The following is a 27,945-nucleotide window of genomic DNA, read 5'->3' as shown; positions in this document are numbered from 1 at the left end:
GATAGTTTCAAGGCATCATCACTGAGACTAGCTTTCAATTCCAGATTTTTTTTATTAATGAATTCAACATTTATTTCTCATGTTTGATTTCAAAAAATTGTACTTAAAAAGTTTACTTTTGGAACTCTGAGGTAAGCATGAAATGTTTTCTTCATTTTTGAAAAAAATAACATTTTTTACTGGAATTTAAAAGTTCTCAACTGCAGCTCCACTAATGTCCATTTTGCATCTCCATGCGAGTCTCTGGCGAATCCTCACCTTCTGACAACTTCTCATCACCTGAATTAGTATAATAGAGAGTTAGGTTACAATAAATATTTTCTGCATAGATCTGAGCTTAGTTATTTGTTCTACCCTTTTTCCTATGGGGTTGATAACACCTCATGCTGTTGCAGCAACAGCAGTATTCCTCGGTTTTGCATGCAACTACACTTTTATGAACTGACCTCGTATTGTAATGCAGGTTAGCTGTTTTGTAAAATATTGCAGTGTTCCCAATGTACAGGGCATGAAGGAAAGAGGCGTTCATTTGGCAGCAGCAGTTTATTTTAAAGCTGCACAGTTACCAAGGAGATTTTAGGGCTGCAGAAGGTCTGGATGCAACTTTGGAAGTCCTACTGTATCAAGCGTTAAAGAGGACAGGTATTCTTCCGTAAGGAGTAGCTCAAAAGCATCCTGCATGGGAGGTAGCAGAGTGAGCATTCTCACCTGTAACCAAATCATAACTGCTATTCATACATTCACCTTTCCACAAAATAAAGGCTATATGGCTTTGTGTTTGGCATTGTTTGACTGAGTGAATATTTATTCAGCTGCCAGAGAGATTAAAGAAGCAAAGTACACAAATATCCAGTTTGGCTCAAAAGAGAACAATATTGTTACATCCTGGGTAATGCCATCACACAATACAATATATGGCAGTGTGAGGCACAAAATACTCAGACTACACATGGGGCAGAGCATTCCATGCAGCTGCCACATCAATGCACTTATCCTGAGCCTCTGAAAATGTGACAAGGAACACACACTGGCCACACACAACATAATGTTCAGGTTACATGTTCACAGATTTATATTTATATTTGGGGACTGGTGGCCAGGGTCGTCTCTTGGCCACCTGTTCCTTGATGATTGCACTTCGCAGATGTTGTTTATGCCAGATGAATCAAGAGCCAATCATTTTGTATACCTAATCTAACCTGAACTGCAGGCAAGCTCTACTCCTGCATCGCTTCTTCCCGAGGGTTAACGTCCACAGATGGAGTGGAGTTTTAAGATGTGAATGGCTGTAATATCGGAACTTTAGGACACCATAAAATTAGAAATGAAATTGCTGGGTCAACATGCAGGTATTGTGACTAACGAACAGATTCCCTTTTGTGGAGCAGAGATCAACAGGGCTGAATACACTCAGCACCATGTAATATAAAGCTGTTCAGCTTTGATGGTGCTTTTCTGGTGCGAAGACTGCATTATGGAAAAGGACCTCACAAAATATTTTCTCGAGGTCTCAAGTGCTTTTCCCAACGCATTACCTCATACTATAATGTAATGGCCACAAAACAGGTCTTAGAACTGGATAATATAGATCATCTACGCCCAAAATGTCCCTAATTCCAGTCAGGCAACATATTATAGCTACTGTATGTGTACATGTGAAAACGGTACAAATTTTCTTTTGTGCGCCAAGGAATACTTACTTTCCAGTGTTTGTTGTAGTTCATGTATAGTGCTGAGTAAAACATGGAACTGCTTTCTTCTTAGTTCAAGCTAGTAATAACAGAATGGTAGAAGTGTTAACTTAAATGATAATGGAAACAAATAAAATATTAAAGACTTGGTAAGGGCTGAGTATTACCTTATCTTCAACATTTTCTTTAATGTGAGAAAGGTGTTCCAGTTCCTTACCCAGTGCCTCCAGCTGTCTAAACATTAAAGGGGAGAAAATGTTTTTCGATGAGCAAACTTCATTTTTATATTTTCTGCAGACATTTTGAAAACTAATTCCGTGATGCTTATTGTATTTTGTCATTTCTTCTCAACTTTCCTCTTCCAAAGCATTTTGATTGCAGCTTTGATCATCTTTTTCAATGAAGTGGAAGAGATGGTCCATTTGACTGGCATTGTCACAAATGCAAAACTGCCAACTTGGGAACCGTTAGTATGCATCATGAGCCAATGCTAGAAGGGCCAATATCAGCAAATATTGCTGTCACGTGCATGACCATCAACCCAATGTCAGAATTTCTGCCAATTTAAAAAAAATTTACGAACACAACTGAAACATGCAGATTGTTTAAGTAAAGAAAACACTTACTGTAAGGTTTCATGTCTATCGGGATGCTGTTGAATCACTTTTGCTAATGCGTCGTACTCTGTAAAAATGAATACAGAGAAAACTTAAAAAGACTGCTTCACCAAACATAAATGAATTGGAGAAAATTAAAAATATATGTTCATAGATGAATTAGTTCTCAATACATTAACCTAAACATTAAAAAAAAGAGATAAACTGACACCCAAAACTTAAGTAGGAATCAGCACTGAGGTCGGGGTGACAGGAAACCCTAAGTAGAAGCCAAGAATATGTCTGGAAGAGAGCAGAGGAAGTGGAACTCACGTTGGAAGGAACAGCAACAGGAAAGAGATTGGTATGGTGGAGAGTGGATTGAAGCCATGTCAGTGTTGAGATCAGGAGGTAGTAGTAAAATATAGATGCTTTGGGAAAATCTAGAATTTGAGGCTGCAAGTACAGGTATGATGAAGTCCACAGTCTGTGTGATAACTTCCAGAAATTGTAGCCTGGTTGCTTCTAATTCAGTTTCACATAATTGCATGTGTTATGGTAATCGTTGTGTCATGCAGTGGCTTGTGGCAGCTGTCGTGTGGTTATTTTGTTGAGAGCTTCGTGTCATAACTGAGCCATAAATGTGCTTAGGAGAGCATTCTGGAGGTTGCGGATTTTCAGGAGATCTGGCTGTAGAAGACAGAAATAACATCCCACACATACTTGTCAATGAAGAGGTGAAAGGGGTGAAGGAACTTAAAACAATTTCAATCACCAGGAAAGGGTACTGAGAAAACTATTAGAACTAAAGGCTGACAGATCTCCAGGACCAGATGGTCTGCATTCTAACATTTTAAAAGAAGTGGCTGCTGAGATAGTAGATGCATTGGTTTTAATTTTTCAGAATTCCCTAGATTCTGGAAAAGTCCCATTAGATTGGAAAATAGCAAGGAATGAGGAACACAGAAAGTAGGAAACTGCAGGAAACATTAGTCATAGGAAAAATGCTAGAATTTATTAAAAAGGAGGTTATTGCAGGGCTAAATGCAATCAGGCAGAGTCAACATGGTTTGTGATGGGGAAATCATGTCTGACTAATTCATTTAAATTCTTTGAAGAAGTAACAAGCAAGGTGGATAAAGGGGAACCTGTGTATGTGGTGTACTTGGATTTCCAAATGACATATGATATGGTGCCACATCAAAGGTTACGACACAAAATAAGAGCTTATGGTGTAGGGGGTAAAATATTAACATGGATAGAGGATTCATTAGCTCACAGGAAGCAGAGAGTAGGGATAAATGGGGGGTTTTTTCAGGTTGGCAAGCTATAACCTATGGAGCCCCACAAGCATCAGTGCCAAGGCCTCAACTGTTTACAACTCACATCAATAACTTCAAGGAAGGGATTGAATCAATACTGCTAAAATTGCTGATGACACAAAAGATAGGTAGGAGAGTAAGTTGTGAAGAGTTCATAAGGAATCTGCAAAGGAATGTAGATAGGTTAAGTGAGTGGGCACAAATTTGGCAGATGGAGTTCAATGTGGGAAAATGTAACCTTTTCCACTTTGGCAGGCATATTATTTAAAAGAAGAGAGATTGCAAAGCTCTGCCATACAGAGACCACATCGGGGGTACTGTGTACAATTCTGGTCGCCTCATTTAAGAAAGGGTATAACTGTATTAGAAATAGGATATAATTGTATTAGAAACAGTTCAGAGAAGGTTCATTTGACTGATTCCAGGGCTGAAGGATGTATCGTGAGAGGAAAGGTTGTGTATAAATTAGATTGAGAGGTGACCTTACCGAAACATCCTGGGGGGACTTGACAGGGTGGATGCTGAGAAGATGTTTCTTCTTGTGGGGGAGACTAGAACTAGGGCACATAGCTTAAAATAAGTGACCCCCGTCTAAGACGGAAATGAGGAGAATTCCTTCTCTCAAAGGGTCATTAGTATGTGGAATCTTCCTCCCCATAGAGCAGTGAAGGCAGGGTCATTGAATATTTTTAAGGCTGAGTTAAATAGCGTGTTGAGTGACATGAGTATTAATGCCAGGAAAATTATGTGTGCTGTAAATCAGGTATGGTAACTTCCAAGACCAATTTTATTTAATGCTCTTATTTCTGAGCTGTTGCTTATGTCACTGCACAAATCAGACAGAAAAGATTAAAAGTAGTATCCAAGAATGCTTGTTTGATCAACAGGAAAATTCTAAAAATTCTGATTTGTGATTAGAAGATTAACTTTACTAAAAGTTATTTTAATGAATCAATGGTGAGAAGTTTAGTATCTTTATGCATCAAACTGATATTCTTCAGCATAAGGGAATTACACCCAAAGGACAAACTGTGGTCATAAATCTCTCTCCCTTCATTTAGCATCCTCGATGTCATGGTTCTCCAAAACATCACTATACCTAGCGGTTTGTCATGATATCACAGTGGAACGAGTAGAAGAGCAAGGCCCCAAGAACCACCTCATCCAGTACATGGACTTAACCCATGCCATCATTATTAAGCATCATGCTCTACCCAATTAAGTTAATAGGCCATACTAGAAATAAAAAGAATAACTAAGGTAAGCACAATGTGCATTAGACTCTGGAGAATATATTAAAAAACTAAATCATGTCAGTGTTACCTTAAAATTGAAAGACCCAGAGATGTTCAGCGTCCGCACTATCAAGATATTGGAATGGATCTTGCTGCAATAGGGCATGGCACTATTAACTTTTCGCTGCACCGTCCAATTTTAAAACTAGTCTAACTTGTTGGAATTGCAAGCTGAAAATAGGCTGAGGGCAATGAGTATCTGGGACCTCTACAATGGCAGGACCAACAGTATCTCCCCTAGCATTGATAGGTAAGCATTGACAGAGAAACAGGGGAACTAGAGAAAAAAGGTGAATTAAAAGTCAAATTGGAGAAATGAACAGAGGGGAAAAGATTGCATGAACAGAGAAAAAGAGAGACAGAAAGTAACAATTAAATTCAGAATCTGACATTCATAAAATCTCTAAGAACAAGTTACCTACCACACGAAGGACTGAAATTAAACAGTTTAAATTATTTTCTTTCAGGGTCAGAGAGGTTGATCAGCATTACATTAACAGTTACCACATCATAAAGTATTCATGCTCTTTGATTCCTGAATTTAGCTTAGGGCATTTCACATTTAAATCCATGAGCTCTGAAAAATAACAGGGAGGCTAAGGGTGAGATGCTATTTTTGCTAAGCAAATGGCAATGTGACATAAATTGATCAGCAATTCTGGAGATTCACAATTCGTGGTATATCTCTTAACCTCCTGAATTTGCTGACCAGTTTGCCCATTAATAACGGTGTACAAACATCTACTGTATAAGTTTTCAGGTACCTATGCTGATTTATGGTATTAGACCATTTTGTTTAGTAAGGACAACCCATTTAAATCCTATGACAAGTGAATAAAATGTAAAAGTATTACCTTGTCGATTTTTCCGAATTCGTTTCGCTTGTAAAATCTGTTTTTTACATTCTGAGATCTTGTCATGTGCGGCTGCAATGTTACTTTCTGAAAATAATACAATTTTCTTAGCAAACACAAATATAAAATAAAACTTTTCTTCATGAATTTTCTTGAACACAAGAGTTCTCAGAAAAATTGATTCCACCGCAGTCAAGGTTATGGTAAAAGATAAATGGTTACTCTTTAATTGTGAGGTATTAGCAAGCTGTGTATTTGTTTGCAGGGTGTTCCTTTAGAAATGTTTGGCACAAGCTTTGAGTTTTCGCTAACTATCCAAATGTGGAAGCATGCAGGGGCAATACAGTGGCTGGCACTGCTGTCTCACAGCATCATAGACCTGGGTTCGATTCCAGCCTTGGGTGACTGTCTGTGGAGTTTGCACCTTCTCCTTGTGTCTGCTTGGGTTTCCTCCCACAGTACAAGGTTGTGCAAGTTAGGTGAATCGGCCATGTTAAATTGTGTCTCTAGTGTCCAAACATGGTTACAGTGATTACCCATGGTAAAGGTGTGTGGTTACGGGGATAGATGGAGGGGTTGGCCTGGGCAAGATGCTCTTTCGGAGAATCAGTGCAGATTTGAAAGGCTGAATGGCCCCCTTCTGCACTGTAGGGATTTTATGGATCCAATATTAAAGGAAAATATTTGGACCATACTAATAATGGACAGTATTAAAAGCTGAAAGTCCCAACTTAAATTTCCAGAAAAACCAAACATACTGCAAAGCACCATTTTCTCTCCTTTCCTTCACCTGCCACCCATTATGTTTTTGGGTCTCCTCTCCTAAAGGAGGTGGGTTGTGCTGGGTACATATCCAGGGCTATTCGCAGTCCTTGCACAAGTGGCTATGCTTCCAGCATGAGTCGACAGCAAGTGTCAATAGGCTTCACCAGTGTTATGAGTTTACAATTTACTCCTAGTATTTTGGTGGATACAGCTGGACAGCAATTTCAGGTGCACTCGAGTCCTTGCAGGCTGCTGTTCCTAACTTCTATTTCCGTTCCAAAGTTCTTGAACACAGTATCTCTTCCTGGATCTATGTCCATCTCTCCCACATTCCATATTCAAACGCCTCCATTCAGGTCCTTCTGCAACATTCAAATGGCCTAGCCGAAGTCACAAACTACTTTCTATGACTCTGAGCACAGTACATCATCCTCCTGTGAAGTCTCTGTAGCCCATGACATGGTCAATCACATCATCTTCACTCAATATCTCGCCTCTGTTATTCAGATTGATGGGACTGCCTTCACTTACTTATCCAATTATAACCTGAATAGTTCTATCAATGGCATCTCTTCCCATTGCCACACTGTCACCTCATGATCCATCTTTTACACACTCTTCCTGATCTATCCTTGATGGCATTATCCAAACACGAGGTCAGCTTTCACAATTACACATGAAGCCCATTTCTACCTGGCCTCTAGTCTTGGATCAGCTGCAATTTGCTTCAGCTAAGCAGTGGCAACACCAAAGTCATCGCTTCCAACTCCTTCCATCAACCCTGTAGCCTTGTCACTGACTCCATCCCCTTTCCTGACCATTGTCTCAGGCTGAACTAGACATTTTGCAGTCTTAGCACCCATATTCAACCCTGAGCTGAGCTTCCAGTTTTATATCCTCACTGGTGCAAAGACTGCCTTGTTCCAAGCCTGCAACATCCCTCACCTCTGACCTTGCTTCAGCTCATTTGCTACTGAAACACTGGTTCATTTCTTTGTCGTTCCAGATTAAACTATTCTAATGCTCTCTACACTAGCCTCCCATTCTCCACCCTCCAAAAATTCAACATACCCAATGTTCTTGTGCCATATTCTGTTCTGCACCAAGTCTCATCACTCATTAGCCCTGACTTGCTGACCTCCTGCTCTCTCAATGCCTCAGATTTCAGCTCTGCAGCCTTGCATTTAAATTGCATAATGTGACCTTTCCCGTCTTTGTAAACTTCTCCAGCGTTAGTTCATTCCTTAAACCAAGATCCAATTTTATTAAACTTTTAAAATTGGATAATAAAGCATTGCAAAAATAAAGCATTCAATTGTCCTGAAAGGATCAACAAAATCTACTCGAAACTTTCCATTGTAAGCAATGCTTAAATACACAGAAAATGTACTGCCTTGGATTGAAGACACCACAAATACGTATTTCCAAGAAGTAACTCAATGAAAAGCTAATCAGCATTATGAGTTTACCTCTATAGGCTATTTTCACTGTACCATTATTAGGCTTTTTCTTACCTATGTCTTTTGATATTTTCTCATAGTTCAGCATTTCCCTCAGGTTCATATCATACACAAGCAATGTTTTTCCCATAGAAAATTCACATTGCCCCAATGTACCAAGCATGCGCTGGTGTTGACTATACCTGGAAAGTAATAAGGTGAAAAATGTATTTCAATGCAACAGTCTATTTTGAACATAACCAGCCACTGAACAATATGGTGAGTAATGAGTCATGGACTATAACTGCCACTCGAAATCCCAAAAGCACAATTTCATATCTCATTTCACTTAGCAAGTCCAAACTTTAAAATTAAATCAAAATCAAAGTTCCTTTGTTGCTTAGAATGTTTATTTTGTGAATAACTGAACCAACAGATACCCAAGGCTTCATCAGCACGGAATTAGTTGGTGGCTCCAGTCGTGCAAGGTATTAAAAGATATCCTGCAGACAAGGAACCAGCGTCCTTGGACAGAATGGTTTTAATTTGGTGAGAGAAAAACAAGTAGCAAAACAAATCCATATCAAAAGTCTAGTTGAGTTTTAAAAAGTTATATGTGATTACATTCCAATTTATTATTCGCTTTGCCCCAAAAGAAGAAAACATTGTTATTCTGCAATTATTTCCCAATAACAAAAGTTTCATTCCTGACCTCACAAATGGGACATTTCTGTTATGTAATTGTTAACAACACAGTCAAAATAGCTATTACTAATATTATGATTAACCTGTGAAGCTCACTCTTAATCATCAGTTTCAGCTGAACTACTCAAAGGTGTAAAACACCAAGCCTGAGTACAATACATCTCAGTACTAAAAGAATTCAGGATCGCAGCAAAATGAGGCACAAAATTTACTGCAAAGTCCATTTCAAATAAAGACGTTAACAGTGGGCAAACTTAGTCTTAGTTATTAATAAAAGCCAGAATTATGATCCTCAGTTCTGCTATTAGGTAAGCAAATATTGAAATCTGCAAGGAATTCAATGAGTTTAGTGAACAAAGCCAATAAGTCTAAGCATGAACAAAAAGTAATCACGTTTAGCAAATTTAATTGAATTATTTGGTAATTGTAAGCCAGTGGATAAGCGTAGCGAAAGGATACGTATGCAAATTTTGAAAAATCATGAAAATTAAACATTAAATACAAAACAAAAATTACAATAGTCTATAAAAGCTTTGGTTGGGCCTCACTTAAAAAAGTGTCCTCACGAGGTGGGTGACAGAGGCCTGGGAAAAGGTTCAGAAGAGCGTTACTAGATTGGTAAGTTGTTTAAAGGCCCTCGATTACCACAATAGGCTTTAACCCTACAAAAGTTAAGACTTCAAGAAGATTTAATTGAAATCTTAACAAAAAACATTTGATTCAGTCTCTTGAATCTTCAGACCCTGAGCCCAGTAACTACTGCAGTTTAGAACTTGTTTGATTGCCTTTAGATGTCAGAGGAATTTCCTCGCATTATTCTTTAGCTACATTGGTCTATAGTTATCTTTTTCCAGGAGGTTGGACAGTTGATAATATGTGTGGGCCACAAGATGCACAGAACTAGCATCACAATAGTATGGGACATTCTTGAAGCACTAGCTGTTCTTTTCCTCTCTTTGCTATTTGTATGCACATAACCAAGTCATGGGAGCAGACAGATTCTTTGTGCAAAACAAAAAAAAAAGAGCTCCCTGAAACTTTGGAGGCGAAGGAAGCCCACTCTGTACTCAAGTAGTGCTAATACACAAATAATATCCAGCAGATTCAGTTTTATAATATTCATAAAGACTGATACACAATTTAATACAGGGATAACAACGCACGAACGAGAGGTGACAATTGTCTGTATGTGCCCTGGACATGAATGTGAGCAAGAGTGAATTAGATGGAATATAAACAGGAAATGCTGGAAATACTCAACATCTTTGGAGGGAGAAACATGAGAAAACCATGTTTCATGCATTGGATCCATAATGCAATCCATCACAGTTTTGATATTGAAGTGTAAATTAGAACGCGAAAGATAAGCCACTTTGAAAAGATGTGCTTTAAAATTGTGTCTATAAGAAAGGTCTATAACAATAGTGCTCAAACTCAACAAAATACATGTCATTAACAGCTTTTAATTATTTTTCCCATTTAATTAGAGCTTACAAAATCTAATCTAGGTTCCTCACAGATATATCAGGTACATGAATCACAAAAAGTTAGCATGCAGGTACTGTTCTGTGATTAGGAAGGCAAATGGAATAAATGTCATTCATTGCATGGGAACCAAGCTTAAAAGTAGGAAGGTTTTATTGCAATGGTACAGAGAGTTGGTGAGACCACATCTGGAGTATCATGTACAGTTCTGATCTCCTTACTTAAGAAAATAAATAGTTGTGTTAGAAGCAGCTTAGATAAGGTCACTTGACTGATTTCAAGGATGAAGGGGTTGTCTTATGAGGAAAGGTTGCATTAGTTGGACCTGTGATCACTGGAGTGTAGAATGAGAGGTGATCTTATCAAAACATACAAGTCCTGAAGGATGCAGAGAGGATGTTTCCCTTTATGGGAGATATTGGAACAATTTAAAAATAAAGGTGTCTCCCACTTAAGACAGATGATGAGATTTATTTTTCCACTCGGAGTCTTTGATATGTGGAATTCTCTTCACCGGAGAACAGTGGAGGCAGGGCCATTGAATATTTTTAAGACTGAATTAGATTGGCCCTCCTGTAAATCAAGAATCCAAGGTTATAGGGTCAGAAGGAAAGGTAGAGTTGAGGCCACAATCAGATCAGCCATTACCTTAAAAAATGGCAGAACAGGTTCCAGGGGCCATATAGCCTACTCCTGCTCTTAATTCATACGTTCACAAAACAGAACAAACACAACCATGTCTCTTTATCTACAAGAGTAAGTTTGGGCTACAATTATAGTGGCTTCACAACAACACTAAAGTTACAGTGCAAATACAGCCTAAATCCAGAATCAAAGCTCAATGTGACACCCAAGAAAAGTACAGTAGAATCCCTGAAAGACAAATCCTGACCATCATTTATACAATGCAAATTAAGTATAAAGTGGAAACCATTAAATCAACATTAATTCCCCAAAGTTAAATGCGTAAACGAGCAATCAAACCAGTGACTTACACAAGTTCTTAATTAAATAAAGGATTAAAGTGCCAGTAGTCTCCTACCCAAATAACAGAATATCATCGATTCAGCCACAGAACACAGAAACTATTCTACTCATGTCCTATCCTTAAAAAAACTTGCTTGTAGATCAAGACCAAGCCACCCATGGAGCACTATTTCTACCCTGTTAACAACTAATTAGATCAATAAAACAGACAGTTCTTTTCACAGAGGTATTACATTTGTTATCTCGAAATGCTGGACGAATCATAATTTGACTTTTTGTACTTGTGGACAAATACGTTTATATGTATCATCATAAATTCTGAAAATAATTTTTACTAGTAGTCGAACTGACCTTAAGTCGAAATACACAAAATGTATTTGGCTTTTAAATTGAATGAGTATAGTAAATATGATTATACAGTTTGTATTAGGCATAAATTTCTACAAATTGAATCTAAGGTATTGCAAATAACCTTTCCATATGTGATCCTTTTACTCAGAGGTCATTGTTAGACATGTTTAACTCAATTAAAACTAATCACATACCCCTCCTCTTGTGATCCTGAATTACACCACTTAATGAAGCTTTTCAGGAGTAGGTTAATGCGCCGATCATCACCAGCACCATCTCCATCAATTAAAAGCCGCTTACGTATAACTTCATCTGAAATGGAAACATTTTGAGAGGTAATCTTCACAATTTTCCAATCCCATTGGTTTCACTTAATACTTTTCCCAGTTTAATAAGATTTGACTTCACTCAAAGCATTTGTAATCATTAGTTCTTATTTTATTAATGTGTTCTCTTCAATCCCAATCCATCATTCATGAAATTAACCATTCAAGTACAGGGAGCTTGCTTTGTTATTTTTCAAGTACTTGATTGCATATTCTTGGCATGCTAGGATTAAAATATGCTGCTAGGACATTCAAAAGTCAAGAATTAGGTTAGCTCAAGAAGTTTTTTAAAAAATCACAAAATAACTTTTAAACAAAACACATTCTTATTCAAAGCAAACACGCTTAGCGTCTATCTCCACCTCCGCTTAAAGTACCTGGGGAAAATCTTCTACTTAAGTAAGTTTTTAAACATAGTAGCTTTGTATGTAGGTAGAATTGATACCTACCTAAGTGCAAGTCTTAAAATCAGCCAATTTACACAAACCAAGCTTCTGTCGTCATGTTAAGATAACCAAATGATCTGTTTAGAGCTCGAAATATTAGCCAGACAATAGGAATATTCCTATTGCTCTTCTTTGAAGTAATGCCGAGGGAAAGTTTCATGCCTCAGCTGAACGTCAGCACCTTCAACAGCGTGATACACCCTCAGTACCGCATTGGAATGTCAGCTTTGATTTTTCAGCTCCAGTCTTAAAATGAGATTGAACCCACAACTTTCTGACCCAGAGGTGAGAGAGTTACCAACTGAACAATGGCTAATGCACCTGATAAAATAGTTCTTAAAAAAAATAAAGTGCAAATTTAGGAGTTGTAATTTGTAGATATACAGCCAAACAACGACTCCAACACTAAAAATTAACTTGTAAAAGCGTGGTGTCCCATTCCATCAGATTTTAATTATTGTTGGATATCTTTTAAAACATTGTTTCTTTTTCTTCCATCATTTCATTCTTTCCTAATCCTGCTTTGTTTCACTTTCTGTACGTGACTTGGCTTTAACTGTTCTGACTTATACTTGCTGGTTTAGACTCTATGCAGCCTCTTCATTAAGAAGTCTTCAACCTGATTGGGTGAAGGAGCTACAATGCTTCTTACTGGGGCTGCAGAAGGACTTGGACAGGTTAGCAGGGTGGGCAAAGAAGCAGCAGATGGAATACAATATGGAAAAGTGTAAGGTTATGCACTTTGGAAGGAGGAATGGAGGCATAGGCTATTTTCTAAATGGGGAAATGCTTCGGAAATCAGAAACACAAAGGGACTTGGGAGTCATTGTTCAAGATTCTCTTAAGGGTAATGTTCAGTCGGCAGTTAGGAAGGCAAATGCAATGTTAGCATTCATGTCGAGAGGACTAGAATACAAGAGCAGGGATGTACTTCTGAGGCTGTATAAGGCTCTGGTCAGACCCCATTTGGAGTATTGTGAGCAGTTTTGGGCCCCATATCTAAGAAAGGATGTGCTGGCCTTGGAAAGGGTCCAGAAAAGGTTCACAAGAATGATCCCTGGAATGAAGAGCTTGTCACATGAGGAACGGTTGAGGACTCTGGGTCTGTACTCATTGGAGTTTAGAAGGATGAGGGAGGATCTTATTGAAACTTACAGGATACTGCGAGGCCTGGATAGAGTGGACGTGGAGAGGATGTTTCCACTAGTAGGAAAACTAGAACCAGAGGGCACAGCCTCAGGCTGAAGGGACGATCCTTTAAAACAGAGATGAGGAGGAATTTCTTCACTCAGAGATTGGTGAATCTGTGAAACTCGTTGCCGCAGAAGGGTGTGGAGGCCAGGTCATTGAGTGTCTTTAAGACAGAGATAGAAAGGTTCTTGATTAATAAGGGCTTCAGGGGTTATGGGGAAAAGGCAAGAGAATGGGGATGAGAAAAATATCAGCCACGATTGAATGGTGGAGCAGACTTGATGGGCCAAATGGCCTAATTCTGCTCCTACGTCTTATGGTCTTACCCTGTTCACTCAAGTGCCAGCTGCCCCATGGAAGGCCCTGATGAAATGAATTTCGAATCGCTCCAAGTTCTAGTGCAAAAGCCACCGAGAAAGCCTGCGAGCAAGTATAAATGAATGGCAGCACCATTCATTCGCCACTGACCACAAAATCTGGCCAATATGTTTCTACTTGAACAAGCGAAGCGGTGCTGGACCCAATTCTAAGTAATAATGCAGTTCAAGTGGGCAACCTAAAAGTATGGACACAGATTGAAAGCAGTGACAACCATCATGATTAAGATTACAAAGAACAAATTACAGTACAGCACAGGAACAGGCCCTTCGGTCCACCAAGTCTGTGCTGACACATGCCTCTCTAATCTAATATTTTCTTACCTCTACATGGTCCATATTCCTCTATTCACTATTCATGTATCTACCCAGATGCCCCTTGAACGTTGATATAGAATTTACTTCCACTACCTCCTCTGGCAACACGTTCCAGGCATTCACCACCCTCTATGTGAAAAACTTGCCTCTTACATCCCTTTCAAACTTTCCCCCTCTCAGTCTCAACCTATGCCCCAAATTAATTGACCCTTCGACCCTGAGTAAAAGACTCTGACTATCCACTCTATCCAAGCCTGCCATAATTTTGTAAACCTCTATCAGGTTCCCTCTTACCCTCCAACGCTCCAATGAAAACAATCCAAGTTTGTTCAACCTTTCTTCATAGTCCATATTCTCCAAACCGGGCAACATCCTGGTAAATCTCTTTTGCACCCTTTCTAACGCATCAACATCCTTCCGGTAGTGTGGCGACCAGAATTGTAGACAATACACCAAATATGGCCTAACCAAAGTCTAATACAGTGCAACATGATTTTCCAATTCCTATACCCAATGTACAGACTGATGAAGGCCAGCATGCCATCCGCCTTCTTAACCATCTTGTCCATCTGAGTTGCCACCTTCAGGTAACTGTGGATCTGAACACCTAGATCCCTCTGTATACTAATATTTCTAAGGGCTCTACCATTTACTGTATACTTTCCTTCTGCGGTAGACCTTCCAAATCACATCATCTCACATTTGTCCGGGTTAATTCAAGAACAAACAGGAACAATAAATTCCAGGACAAGAATATTTGACTGGAAAAAGAAAATAGGTTAAAAGCTTCTTTTGGAGTATTCCATTCAGACTTAATTGAAGAAAATATTGGCAAATGGAATAGATCAGCAACGGAAAATACTTATAGGAAGGTGACGGAAAGATTACATGATCAGGTAAGCCAATACAAAAGAGCATTCCAAAAACTGGAATCACAAAGGTGAAGTGCCAAATTTGAAACTAAAAATGTATTTAACACTTGTAAATCCAGTAATAATGAAAATTCGAAGTGTAAAAATAGAGGAAGGCTACAGAACAGATTAGAAACAGAGTAGAAAGGCTAAGGGGAAATATGAAGGAAAGTTAGCAAGAGGAAAAAGAATAGGGGCTCTAAGCAGTAAGAACTGTCAAAGTAGGCATAGCAGCTTCAAGAGGTGTAGATGACATAATTTATAACAGAAAAGGAAAGAATTGAATGCTTAGTGGACTGTAATCTCTAAACTCCAGGGTGTTGTATTTGGGGAGGGGGGGTACCCCAAAGATGCAATGGGGAAGCACCCCGCCCCAGAGGTTCCCAGGTAATGTGCAAACTTCCCCATGGCAATTGCCCTGCACTGGGAACCAACCGGGAATGTGATTTAAAATCGCAAACTTCAGATGGTACTAAGTATGTTACTTAGAACAATCAACATCAATAGAGAAAAGGTACTCAGCAAACTATTGGGATTGAGTGCAGATAAGTCCCCCGGGCCAAATGGCCTACATCCTAGAGTATTAAAGGAAGTGGCGGCAGAGATATTGGACCATTGGTTATAATATTGCAAAATTCCCTGGTCACAGGAAAGGTTCCATTGGATTGGACAAATGCTAACATAATGCCCTTATTCAAAAAGGGAGGGAGGCAAAATGTGGGAAATTACAAACCAGTTAGTTTAACATCAGTTGTTGGGAAAGTGTTAGAATCAATTCTCAAGGAAGCAATATCAGGACATTTGGAAAGTCAAAACGCTATCCATCAGCGTCAGCATGGTTTTATGAAGGGCAAATCATGTTTGGCTAATTTGCTAGAGTGCTTTGAGGATGTAGCAAGCAAAGTGGATAATGGGGATCCTGTAGATGTAGTATATCTGGACTGCCGGAAGACGTTTGATAAGGTGCCGCCCAAAAAGTTAATTCACAAGGTTAGATCACATGGGATATGGGGTAATTTATCAGCTTGGTTGGTGACTCGCTGATGGACATAAGACAGAGAGTTGAGATAAATGCGTTTTTTTCTGGATGGCAAGAAGTAACTAGTAGGGTGCCACAGGGTTCAGTCCTTGGACCCAGCTATTTACAATCTATATTAATGACTGGAATACAGGGATAGAAGGCTCTATAGCCAAATTTACAGATGACACAAAAATAGGCGGGACAGTAAGTTACAATGAGGAAATAAGAACCTTACAAATTGATAAAGATAGGTTAGGAGAGTGGGCCAAAATGTGGCAGATGGAGTTTAACATGGATAAGTCTGAGGTCATGCATCTTAGTCAGAAAAATAGGACTTATTATCTAAATGGGGAGACACTTCAGGGTGCTCCGGTGCAGAGGGATCTGGGTGTCCTCGTTCATGAGTCACAGAAAACTAGCATGCAGGTACAGCAGATGATAAAGAAAGCGAATGGAATGTTGGCATTTATACCTAAAGGAATAGAATATAAAGGTAAGGAAATATTGTTGCAACTATACAAAGCATTGGTGAAAGTGCACTTGGAGTGTTGTGCACAGTTTTAGTCCCCTTATTTGAGGAAAGCTGGAGTAGCATTGGAGGCAGTTTAGAAGAGGTTCACTAGATTGATTTCAGAGATGAGGGGTTTGTCGTATGAAGATTAATTGAATAGTTTAGGTCTATACTCTCTGGAATTTAGAAGAATGAGGAGAGATCAAATTTCATCAAATTTCAAATGAATACTTTGCATCGGTATTCACGAAGGAGAGGGGCGTGTTAACTGGGAGTGTCTCGGAGGGAGGTGTTGACCCGTTAAGAGAAAATCTCCATTACAAGAGAGGAAGTGTTAGGTTTTTTAGGGAACATTAAAACTGACAAAGCCCCAGGGCCTGATGTCACCTATCCTCGACTGCTCAGGGAGACGAGAGATGAAATTGCTGGGCCTCTGACGGAAATCTTTGTCGCTTCTTTGGACACGGGTGAGGTCCCTGAGGATTGGAGGATAGCGAATGTGGTCCCGTTGTTTAAGAAGGGTAGCAGGGATAACCCAGGAAATTATAGGCCGGTGAGCTTGACGTCTGTGGTAGGGAAGTTGTTGGAGAGGATTCTGAGAGACAGGATGTATGTGCATTTAGAACGGAACAATCTCATTAGTGACAGACAGCATGGTTTTGTAAGAGGGAGGTTGTGCCTTACAAATTTGGTGGAGTTTTTTGAGGAAGTGACAAAAACGGTTGATGAAGGGCCGTGGATGTCGTCTATATGGATTTCAGTAAGGCATTTGACAAAGTCCCACATGGCAGGTTGGTTAAGAAGGTTAAGGCTCATGGGATACAAGGAGAACTGGCTTGGCCACAGGAGACAGAGGGTAGTGGTCGAAGGGTCTTTTTCCGGCTGGAGGTCTGTGACCAGTGGTGTTCCGCAGGGCTCTGTACTGGGACCTCTGCTATTTGTGATATATATAAATGATTTGGAAGAAGGTGTAACTGGTGTAATCAGCAAGTTTGCGGATGACGCGAAGATGGCTGGACTTGCGGATAGCGAAGAGCATTGTCGGGCAATACAGCAGGATATAGATAGGCTGGAAAATTGGGCGGAGAGGTGGCAGATGGAGTTTAATCCGGATAAATGCGAAGTGATGCATTTTGGAAGAAATAATGTAGGGAGGAGTTATACAATAAATGGCAGAGTCATCAGGAGTATAGAAACACAGAGGGACCTAGGTGTGCAAGTCCACAAATCCTTGAAGGTGGCAACACAGGTGGAGAAGGTGGTGAAGAAGGCATATGGTATGCTTGCCTTTATAGAACGGGGTATAGAGTATAAAAGCTGGAGTCTGATGATGCAGCTGTATAGAACGCTGGTTAGGCCACATTTGGAGTACTGCGTCCAGTTCTGGTCGCCGCACTACCAGAAGGACGTGGAGGCGTTAGAGAGAGTGCAGAGAAGGTTTACCAGGATGTTGCCTGGTATGGAGGGTCTTAGCTATGAGGAGAGATTGGGTAAACTGGGGTTGTTCTCCCTGGAAAGACGGAGAATGAGGGGAGATCTAATAGAGGTGTACAAGATTATGAAGGGTATAGATAGGGTGAACAGTGGGAAGCTTTTTCCCAGGTCGGAGGTGACGATCACGAGGGGTCACAGGCTCAAGGTGAGAGGGGCGAAGTATAACTCAGATATCAGAGGGACGTTTTTTACACAGAGGGTGGTGGGGGCCTGGAATGCGCTGCCAAGTAGGGTGGTGGAGGCAGGCAGGCTGACATCGTTTAAGACTTACCTGGATAGTCATATGAGCAGCCTGGGAATGGAGGGATACAAACGATTGGTCTAGTTGGACCAAGGAGCGGCACAGGCTTGGAGGGCCGAAGGGCCTGTTTCCTGTGCTGTACTGTTCTTTGTTCAATATGATAAAAAGTTGTGGATAAAGTAGAAGTGCAATAGATGCTCCCGCTGGTGGAACATTCTAGGATGAGAAGTCAAAGTCTGAGAATAAGGGGTAGCAAATTCAAAACAGACTTGAGGAGAAACTACTTCTCCCAAAGGGTTGTGAATCTGTGGAATTTGCTACACCAAAGTGCAGTGGATGCTGGGACAGTGAGTAAATTTAAGGGCGAGTTAGACAGATTTTTAACTGGTAATGGGTTGAAGGGTTATGGGAGAAGGCAGGAAAATGGGAATGAGGAGATTTGGACAGGCTGAGTGAGTGGGCGAGGATATGGCAAATGGAGTATAACGTTGATAAATGCGAGGTTATACACTTTGGAGGAAATAATAACAAATGGGATTACTATCTCAATGGAAACAAATTAAAACATGCTACCGTGCAAAGGGACCTGGGGGTCCTTGTGCATGAGACGCAAAAGCCCAGTCTGCAGGTACAACAGGTGATCAAGAAGGCAAATGGGATGTTGGCCTATATCGCGAGGGGGATAGAATATAAAAGCAGGGATGTCTTGATGCACCTGTACAGGGCATTGGTGAGGCCGCAGCTGGAATACTGTGTGCAGTATTGGTCCCCTTATATGAGGAAGGATATATTGGCATTGGAGGGAGTGCAGAGAAGGTTCATCAGGTTGATACCGGAGATGAGGGGTTTGGATTATGAGGAGAGGCTGAGGAGATTGGGTTTGTACTCGGAGTTTAGAAGGATGAGGGGGGATCTTATGGAGACTTATAAGATAATGCGGGGGCTGGATAGGGTGGAGGCGGAGAGATTCTTTCCACTTAGTAAGGAAGTTAAAACTAGAGGACACAGCCTCAAAATAAAGGGAGGTCGGTTTAAGACAGAGTTGAGGAGGAACTTCTTCTCCCAGAGGGTGGTGAATCTCTGGAATTCTCTGCCCACTGAGGTGGTGGAGGCTACCTCGCTGAATATGTTTAAAGCGCGGATGGATGGATTCCTGATCGGTAAGGGAATTAAGGGTTATGGGGATCAGGCGGGTAAGTGGTACTGATCCACGTCAGATCAGCCATGATCTTATTGAATGGCGGGGCAGGCTCGAGGGTCTAGATGGCCTACTCCTGCTCCTATTTCTTATGTTCTTATATCAGCCATAATCGAATGACACAGCAGACTCGATGGGCCGAATGGCCTAATTCTGCTCCTATATCTTATGAACTATCAGTAGTTACCGATAAAAACGATTAAAGCCACTTCTAACTTCTGGGTAACTATTCCACAGACCCTCACCACATCCCAACAGGGTTCCCCCAAACCCATACTCTGCAAGGACTCTGCCCACCAAACCTCTCACCCTCTTGTGACTCAGCCCAACTGACCCCTCCATTCCCATCGGATCACCCTTCACTTCTGCATCCAGGTACAGCAAAGAAATGAAGGATAAAAGCCAAATACTGTGGATGCTGGAATCTGAAAAAGAAAACAGAAAATGCTGGAAAATCTCAGCAGCTCTGACAGCATCTGTGGAGAGATAATAGAGTAAGAAGTCTCACAACACCAGGTGTTGAATATTCTGTAATTTGATTTCTGTGTCTGTGCCCTGTTTGAGAACAGATATCCACTCCATCTGACGAAGGAGCATTGCTCCGAAAGCTTATGGTATTTGCTACCAAATAAACCTGTTGGACTTTAACCTGGTGTTGTGAGACTTCTTACTGTGCTTACCCCAGTCCAACGCCGGCATCTCCACATCGAGAGATAATAGAGCCAACGTTTCGAGTCTATAGGACCCTTCATCAGAACAGAAATGAAGGAGTCTGGAAGTGAAGATGAGAATCTTGGAAGTGCATTCAGTGGGACATGCCTGGTGATGAGAGCAAGACTTTGAGCAAATTAGGTGGAAATTGCAGCATTAGGAATAATTTCTAGAAAATGGGAGCAAGTTAAAGAAGGTACTGCCGAGTCAAACCTCAGGTCGTAAAAGTTTGATGACACTGGGATAAGTTAGATGGGGGAGAGCAATCCTGGTGATGGCACCATGTGAGGAGTGAAGCTTTTCAATCATTCTCGGGTGTCTGCCTCTCTCACCAGATCCTCACTGAATCACCTCTCCCCCTTTATCAGCCTCCTTCAGGCCCCGCCGCATTAAAAACCCAGTGAAGGCCGCTTAACCGGGATTCCAGCCCAGGAGGCTCCCTGACCGGCAACCAGGCCGCCATGGGCCGGGACCTCCCCGGCACGAAGCACAACCAGGGGCCGGGGCTGCAGCCGGCTCCGGGCCCAGGCCGCCGCCACAGTCCCGTTAGCGACCGGGAAGCTAAACCCGAGAGCGCCGGGTGCCGGGGAGCAGAATCGCGGGGGTAAGCGGGGAGGGACAGAGAGAGATATCCTACCGTCTGTCACCGACATGGCGGCGCCGGCCCGGGAACCAGGGGGAGGAGTTAGAGAGGGGGAGGGGGGATTATGGAGGGATATGGGGAGAGGGGATTATGGAGGGATATGGGGATTATGGAGGGATATGGGGAGGGGGGATTATGGAGGGATATGGGGAGGGGGATTATGGAGGGATATGGGGAGGGGGGATTATGGAGGGATATGGGGAGGGGGATTATGGAGGGATATGGGGAGGGGGGATACGGAGGGATATGGGGAGGGGGGATACGGAGGGATATGGGGAAGGGGGATACGGAGGGATATGGGGAGGGGGGATACGGAGGGATATGGGGAGGGGGGATACGGAGGGATATGGGGAGGGGGATACGGAGGGATATGGGGAGGGGGATACGGAGGGATATGGGGAGGGGGATACGGAGGGATATGGGGAGGGGGATACGGAGGGATATGAGGAGGGGATATGGAGGGATATGGGGAGGGGGATATGGAGGGATATGGGGAGGGGGGATATGGAGGGATATGGGGAGGGGGGGATTATGGAGGGATATGGGGAGGGGGATACGGAGGGATATGGGGAGGGGGATACGGAGGGATATGGGGAGGGGGATACGGAGGGATATGGGATGGGGGGATTATGGAGAGATATGGGGAGGGGGGATTATGGAGGGATATGGGGAGGGGGGATTATGGAGGGATATGGGGGGGATTATGGAGGGATATGGGGGGGATTATGGAGGGATATGGGGAGGGGGGATTATGGAGGGATATGGGGAGGGGGGGATTATGGAGGGATATGGGGAGGGGGGGATTATGGAGGGCTATGGGGAGGGGGATATGGAGGAATATGGGGAGAGGGTTATGGGGGATGTCGGTTGGGGAGGGGAAAATATGAGGTTGGCAAGGGGGGTTTGGGGTGAGGAGGAATTTGGGGGAGGGAGAGGGGAGAATATTGGGGGCATGGAGATAGAAAGGGGGAATATGTAGGAGAAATATGGGGGTGGAAAAGGGATAATATGGGGTGGAGAGGGGGTAATATGGGTGGATTTGAGGGGGAATAGGAAGGGAGGGTGGTTGAGGGTATAGGAGGTGTTGAGGGTATGGGGAGGGGCAATATGAAGTGGGGGAGAGGAGGTTTTTGGATAACTGGTGCAGCCATTATGGGTTGAATGGCCTCCTTCTGAACTGTTACAATTCTGTGATTTTCTGGTTCTATAGAAGATAGTTCCAGTCCCTTGCCAGATGTATACTCTGTTAGTGTTGCATAGGTCACCTGTGGCAGCTTGGAACAATCCAAAACCATAAATGTTGAGGGCTGTTGTCACCTCACCAGGGGCTATGACTCAAAAGCAGCAATGCGGTTGGAGCAAGACAACAAAGTTTTGTAACAAAATTGGCAGGGATGTGCAATGGCATCCTTGGAGAGATACAGTTGTCAGATGCACAGTTCCTCAAATAATTTCTTGTGAATTATATGTGATCTGTACACGTGTTGAGGAGGATTATACCTGGTCAATTTCCATCCTCTGCCATGCTGTCTGATTCTCCTGGTCTCTGCACTGCAACTCTTTCTCCATTATGACAGCGTAAACTTAGAGGGAAAATCAACCCTTGCGAGAAGTCAATCTGAGTGGGGATTTGAGCGAAGGGACGATGGGTGTTTCGTGTTTAAAAACGGAAGGCGTTCTCAATGTCTGTTTCAGCAAGAGTTCTTTATTGAACTGATTCTAAGATGTCTGCCTCCAGAGAAACAGTCTCATGGCATAGTCACACAACTACAGAAAGCCAGATGTGATATCCGAGCAATTACATTTCAAAACCTAAACATCCCCCTTTTCATATTAAGCAAAAGGTACAAACATCCCCCTTTTCCGAGCAAACAGAAGACACATTTACATGCACAATCCTCTGTGACTGAGTTACCCAAGTTGTCCATCATACACCTACTATTCTCATGCATTAAGAACTATTTGTTTTACTAGTCAGTCACTGTATATACCTCACATTCATAGTCTTTAAATCTTGCACGTCTCTTAAAGATACACATGCGCATTGACATTGGCTGATCATCTGAGTGATATTCCTAGTCTGGAGAGTGTTGCTCCCATGGCCCTTGTTGCCTTGGTAAACTGGTGTTATTCCATTTATGATGTGGAAGTCTAGATCTTCCTCTTGCCTTTGCATTGGGCTGTCAGACTAATATGTCTTCTCTGTATGTGTATCGTGCCATCATGTCACCTCAACCTTACTTTTGAGGGCTTCATGACTGATTCTTCATGTTGAGCCAATTGGCATAGTCTGTGAAGGTCATTGGATTGCATGAAGCATCAGTGTCTATTTGTCACTTCTTATTAGCTTGATACTCTCCTTCTGCAGGCATCATTGTAACAGTTACAAAAGTTATAATCTATAAACATGATGGAACCAACTTGTATTGTCCCTGATCAGACTTTTCTGCTGATATTTCTCCAGCGACCATATGTATATGCTTGTATTTTCTTTTGCTCGCCAAGCACTTGTGTGCAAAATGATTCCGCTTCTTGCAATTAAAACACTGCCTTGTCTATGCTGGGAATCCTTCTTTTCCTTTGTATGATGTCCTCTGAAGTATTTGCATCCTGCCCTTGGTCTTCAATTGCTCTGCTCTATTGGCCTGTAATGTCTCTCAGCATAATATATCTGCTGGTCTGCTCTTCCATACATGTACTCTAACCGACGTTTCACAAGCTCCACATTTCGCTATCGCTTTCCTGAGTGTAAGTTCCTCCTCTTTAAGTAGAATATCTCTCATTGTGGTGTCTCATGCGCTTAGGACTATTTGAAACTTTAATCAGATCATCACTTAGATGTCCGAATTCACAGGATTCTGCAAGCTGTGTCACAGTAGTCACATACTTTTTGCTGGTCTCATTTTCACATTGAGCTCTAGTGTTGAGTACATAGCATTCATAAGTAGCATTCACTTGGGTTCAAAGCATTCATCCAAGGCTTTCAAAATCTCTGCTGTCTGTTTTCTTTGTTCATTAGTTACAGTTAGTGTGGTACACACTTTAACAGTCCCTCTCTAGCAGTGCGAGAAGTGTAGCTACTCTCATTGATTCCAGCTTATTACATAACTCTATTGCTAGCTTGTAGTTTTGCCAATGCAAGTGGAAAAACTGCCAATTCCTCCACCTTTCAACTGAAATTAGAAAGTTTACAAACCCAGTATTTATTTGTGTTTGTGTTGCTTAGTCCTTTTTCAGCAACCTTTTTGTAGATTTAAACATTTCTTTGAGTTGTCTTCTCTGCAACATTTCCAGGGTTGAAAAATCTATTCTATCTTCACTTCCTGACACTATGTTTCAGGTTTAACGACAGCAGAGTTTCTCAGTGTCTGTACCAGTGAGATTCTAAGATGGCTGCCCCCAGAGAGATAGTCTCATGGCATCATCACATGCAGACAGCCGGATGTGACATCAGACTGATTACGTTTCAAAACCCAAACATCCCCCTTTTCATATCAAACAAAAACTACAAACATTGGGGAGGTCCCATCTCTAGTTAAAAATTGGCCCTTATTTTGTCAGCTCAAGTGCAATAAATGGAAACCAAGATAATACCCTCTTGGTAGTATCCTTTACTCATATACTTGCACATATCTGACAAGTATACACTAGCAGCTAGGCTGAATGTGAAATAAAACAGAAAGGACTGGAAATACTCAGCATGTCTGGCAGTATCTGTGGAGAGAGAAACAGAGTGGATATTTTGAACTCTTCAGAGCTGACAAGAACTAAACGAGGGTCTTTTTCAAGAATTTCCAGCACTTTCTGTTTTAATTTATGGTTTCCAGCATCCACAGTATTTCATTTTTATTTTTGGTTTAATGTGTGTTGCACTGGTGCTCTTAGTTATAGAGGAAACCAAGACACCCAAATATGTAATGCAATATTGATATGTCTTGCAAAGCAAAGTATGTATACCATTTAAACTAGAAACTAATGATTGCATTTCTCTCGTACAAAATTCCTGGAAAACTATTATTTATTTCAGAAAGATTCCACTGTGAATTAATTGCTCAATATTGCAGGTGAATAAACCCATATCTGTCTTCTAATTCTAAAGTCCAACCTGAACCCATCCAGCTGGGGTAAAATGGCCGGGGTTCTCAACTCAGTACAATTTGCTATTCTTTTAACTGTTGACTGTATTACAGATAACATACAAACATCAATGCACTGTTCCCTTTACCTTCCATTTCAAACAGTACCTATATACACTATTCGGTTTAACTCTCTCTTTAATTTCAAACACCATTTACCTCAAGGATCACTCAGAGAGGTGTTTCCACCTGTACGGGTGATCAGGTCTGCCCAGTTTCATTTCAGCTTGGCCAAGTTGTCATTAAATGCACACTTTGTGTAATACAGAGAGCACATCTAAGACATGGGATTGAAACAATGCCCCCCCTCCTCCCCCCCCCCCCCCCCCCCCAACACCAGACCCTTACCAGCAGATTGACAGCATGGAGAATGCCTTTCACTCCATCAACAATTTTCGTATTGTTTTCAAATCCATCTCAGAAGCTTCCGAAGAAGAGTCATATTGGCTTGAAATGTTAACTTTGTTTCTCTCTCCACAGATGCTGCCAGACCCACTGAGTTTATCATATTTTCTGTTTTTATCCATCTTACCTCATCATTTGGAGACTAAGAACTGCAACTCCCAGTATGCCCTGGGGTTTTTCGGTCATGAGCAAAGCAGGGTAACACAACGGCTGCACAGTAGAGCATTTAAAGTCCTTCAGGCCAAGGACATGGGCCTTATGAACCTGCGCAAACAAATGACAGGAAAATGCAATTATAGAATCTTACAGTGCAGGAAGAGGTCATTTGGCCCATTGAGTCTGTACCGACTATCTGATGGAGCATCTTACCCAGACCCTATCCCTGTAATCCCATGTATTTATCCCGCTAATCCTTCTACACAAATTGGGACACTAAGGAGCAATTTAACGTGGCCTATCAACCTAACCTGCACAACTTTGTCGGAAATGGCCTGGGAGCCTTTTTAAATTCAACTGCACCCTTCGCTAGTTTTATTTTGTAAGTTATGAATGTTTAATTTTAAGCTGAGTATACATTCATTCAGTAAGACATGTTTAAAATTTCTGTCCTTTTAATGCTGAATTGCTATTTTTTTCAAAATATAAAACTACTCTGGAATAATGGCCGACAAATGCCAAGGCAATCTTTGCCAAGCCTTCCAAAACTTTCAAGAATACTTTGAAACCTTTGGAAGTCTTCACATAATTCATTGCAAATAGTGACCCATTTCATGGTTGTTACACTGACATTTGATTCATGCATTCTCTCTGTAATTTCACTTTAAATGCATCCTTCTTGAGCACTACTAGCTGGTGTGTGAAGCAGAGACTGTCTTTGGCAGGAATGTCAAAAGTATTCAACCTTACCATCCTTCGCACAGTTATACAAGTATATATATGTAATATATACTTATATAGTATATATACTAGTATATGGTATAGTATATATTATATATAATATATTATGTTATATATAATAATAACCCTGAAGGTGAAAGCCCTGGAAGGTGAAGCCCCCAGAATCTTGCAAGGTAACTTACAATGGACTCTATTGTTGTAAAGGGATTGTCTGTTATTGTATTATTAGTTCTTGGTATTGTATTAGTTTGCTGGTTTATTATTTTCTTATAATAAGAAAATATTGGGAGACAAGATTGAAGCCCTATGAGGTGGGCTGTCATTGAGACCATCTGAGTTGGAGCAACCTTAGAAGAGAATTCCAAGGTGAGAGCTTCAAAGGTGAAGGATGAAATCCTTTGTGAGAGAGTCGGAGTTTCAATGAGATTGATTGACTCACAGGCCGGAATTTTACCGGCCTGCCCGCCATGGGAATCACAGCGGGCAAGGGGCGGAGCATGGGAAGGTCCGTTGACTTTGGGTGGGATTTTATGGTTTCGGGACGAGCGAGGCTGAAAAATCCCGCCCCTAGTGTTATTGATCTCTGGGTGGGTTGTATAGAAATCCACGGAATCTGTATTGGTTGCATCTGCCATTTATGTTGCTGTGTAATGTGTTCAACCAAAGTTTGCCTGTTAATTCCCATGTACCACATGCTAACCTTAAAAGTCAGAGTATAAGATATATATTGTTTTAATGATTCCTCATCTTGTATATTAAAGTTTATTTTTGTTTGCTCAAAACACATGGAATCTTGTGGCTTTGCAAGTGTCTTGAATCTCAAATGTCCACTTTAAACAAAATGTTACTGATCACCAACTCATACCAAAAGCTTGGGGGTCTGGTGCGGGATCATAGCAATATTAACAGTTCCAAAATATAAGGAAACTGACCCAGACCTTGTGATAGTCATTACTTTCCAGTTGATTCAAAAATCCAGTTGATTTGAAAATCTTGTAAAGTCTGAGCTCAGTAGTGCAATGATCAGTTAGCTACATTAAGAAAGCCCACTAACGTCTCTACTTTCTCAGGAGGCTAAGAAAATTCGGCATGTCTGCTACAACTCTCACCAATTTTTACAGATGCACCATAGAAAGCATCCTTTCCAGATTATCACATGCATCACAGCTTGGTGTGGCTCCTGCTCTGACCAAGACCGCAAGAAACTACAAGAGGTTATGAGCGTAGCCCAGTCCATCACGCAAACCAGCACCCATCCATTGACTCTGTCTACACTTCCCACTGCCTCGGAAAAGCAGCCAGCATAATCAAGGACCCCCACACCTCGGACATTCTCCTGCTTTCTTCCAACAGGAAAAAGATACAAAAGTCTGAGATCATGTACCTACTGACTCAAGAACAGCTCCTTCCCTGCTGCCAGCAGACTTTTGAATGGACCCACCATACGTTGAGCTAATCTTTTGCCACACCCTGGCTGTGACTGTAAGACTATATTCTGCACCCTCTCCTTTCATTCTCCTAATGTACTCTATGAACAATATGTTTTGTCTACATAGCTTGCATGAAACAATATTTTTCACAGTATTCCAATACATGTGACAATAATAAATCAAATCAAATTTACATATG

At 41.3% G+C, this 27,945-nt stretch overlaps 1 protein-coding gene and 1 long non-coding RNA gene across 4 annotated transcripts; one reads left to right on the top strand and one right to left on the bottom strand.

Moving 5' to 3' along the window:
- Nucleotides 1-32: 32 nt before the first annotated feature.
- thoc7 (THO complex 7) lies at nucleotides 33-20,923 on the bottom strand. 3 transcript variants are annotated; one of them, XM_078209515.1, is made up of 9 exons: nucleotides 20,873-20,911; nucleotides 20,205-20,343; nucleotides 11,685-11,802; nucleotides 8,038-8,165; nucleotides 5,759-5,845; nucleotides 2,318-2,375; nucleotides 1,859-1,925; nucleotides 1,701-1,770; nucleotides 33-279 (listed from the first exon to the last, which is right to left on the bottom strand). In XM_078209515.1, the coding sequence occupies exons 2-9, from the start codon at nucleotides 20,221-20,223 to the stop codon at nucleotides 212-214; spliced, it is 615 nt and encodes a 204-aa protein (XP_078065641.1). In that variant the 5' UTR covers nucleotides 20,224-20,343; nucleotides 20,873-20,911; the 3' UTR covers nucleotides 33-211. The 3 variants fall into 3 exon arrangements, with proteins under 3 accessions (XP_078065641.1, XP_078065640.1, XP_078065642.1); XM_078209514.1 differs by having other exon boundaries at nucleotides 20,449-20,883; XM_078209516.1 differs by lacking the exon at nucleotides 20,205-20,343 and having other exon boundaries at nucleotides 20,873-20,923.
- Nucleotides 20,705-27,945, top strand: LOC144491551 (uncharacterized). Its single transcript, XR_013497463.1, has 3 exons — nucleotides 20,705-20,839; nucleotides 25,495-25,957; nucleotides 27,387-27,945. It is a non-coding gene; the product is annotated as an uncharacterized LOC144491551 (long non-coding RNA).

This window comes from Mustelus asterias, chromosome 3, assembly GCF_964213995.1.
Source record: "Mustelus asterias chromosome 3, sMusAst1.hap1.1, whole genome shotgun sequence".
Classification (NCBI taxonomy): Eukaryota; Metazoa; Chordata; class Chondrichthyes; order Carcharhiniformes; family Triakidae; genus Mustelus; species Mustelus asterias.
Note: the sequence above shows the minus strand (reverse complement) of the source record. Positions and strands in the feature narration are given on the sequence as shown.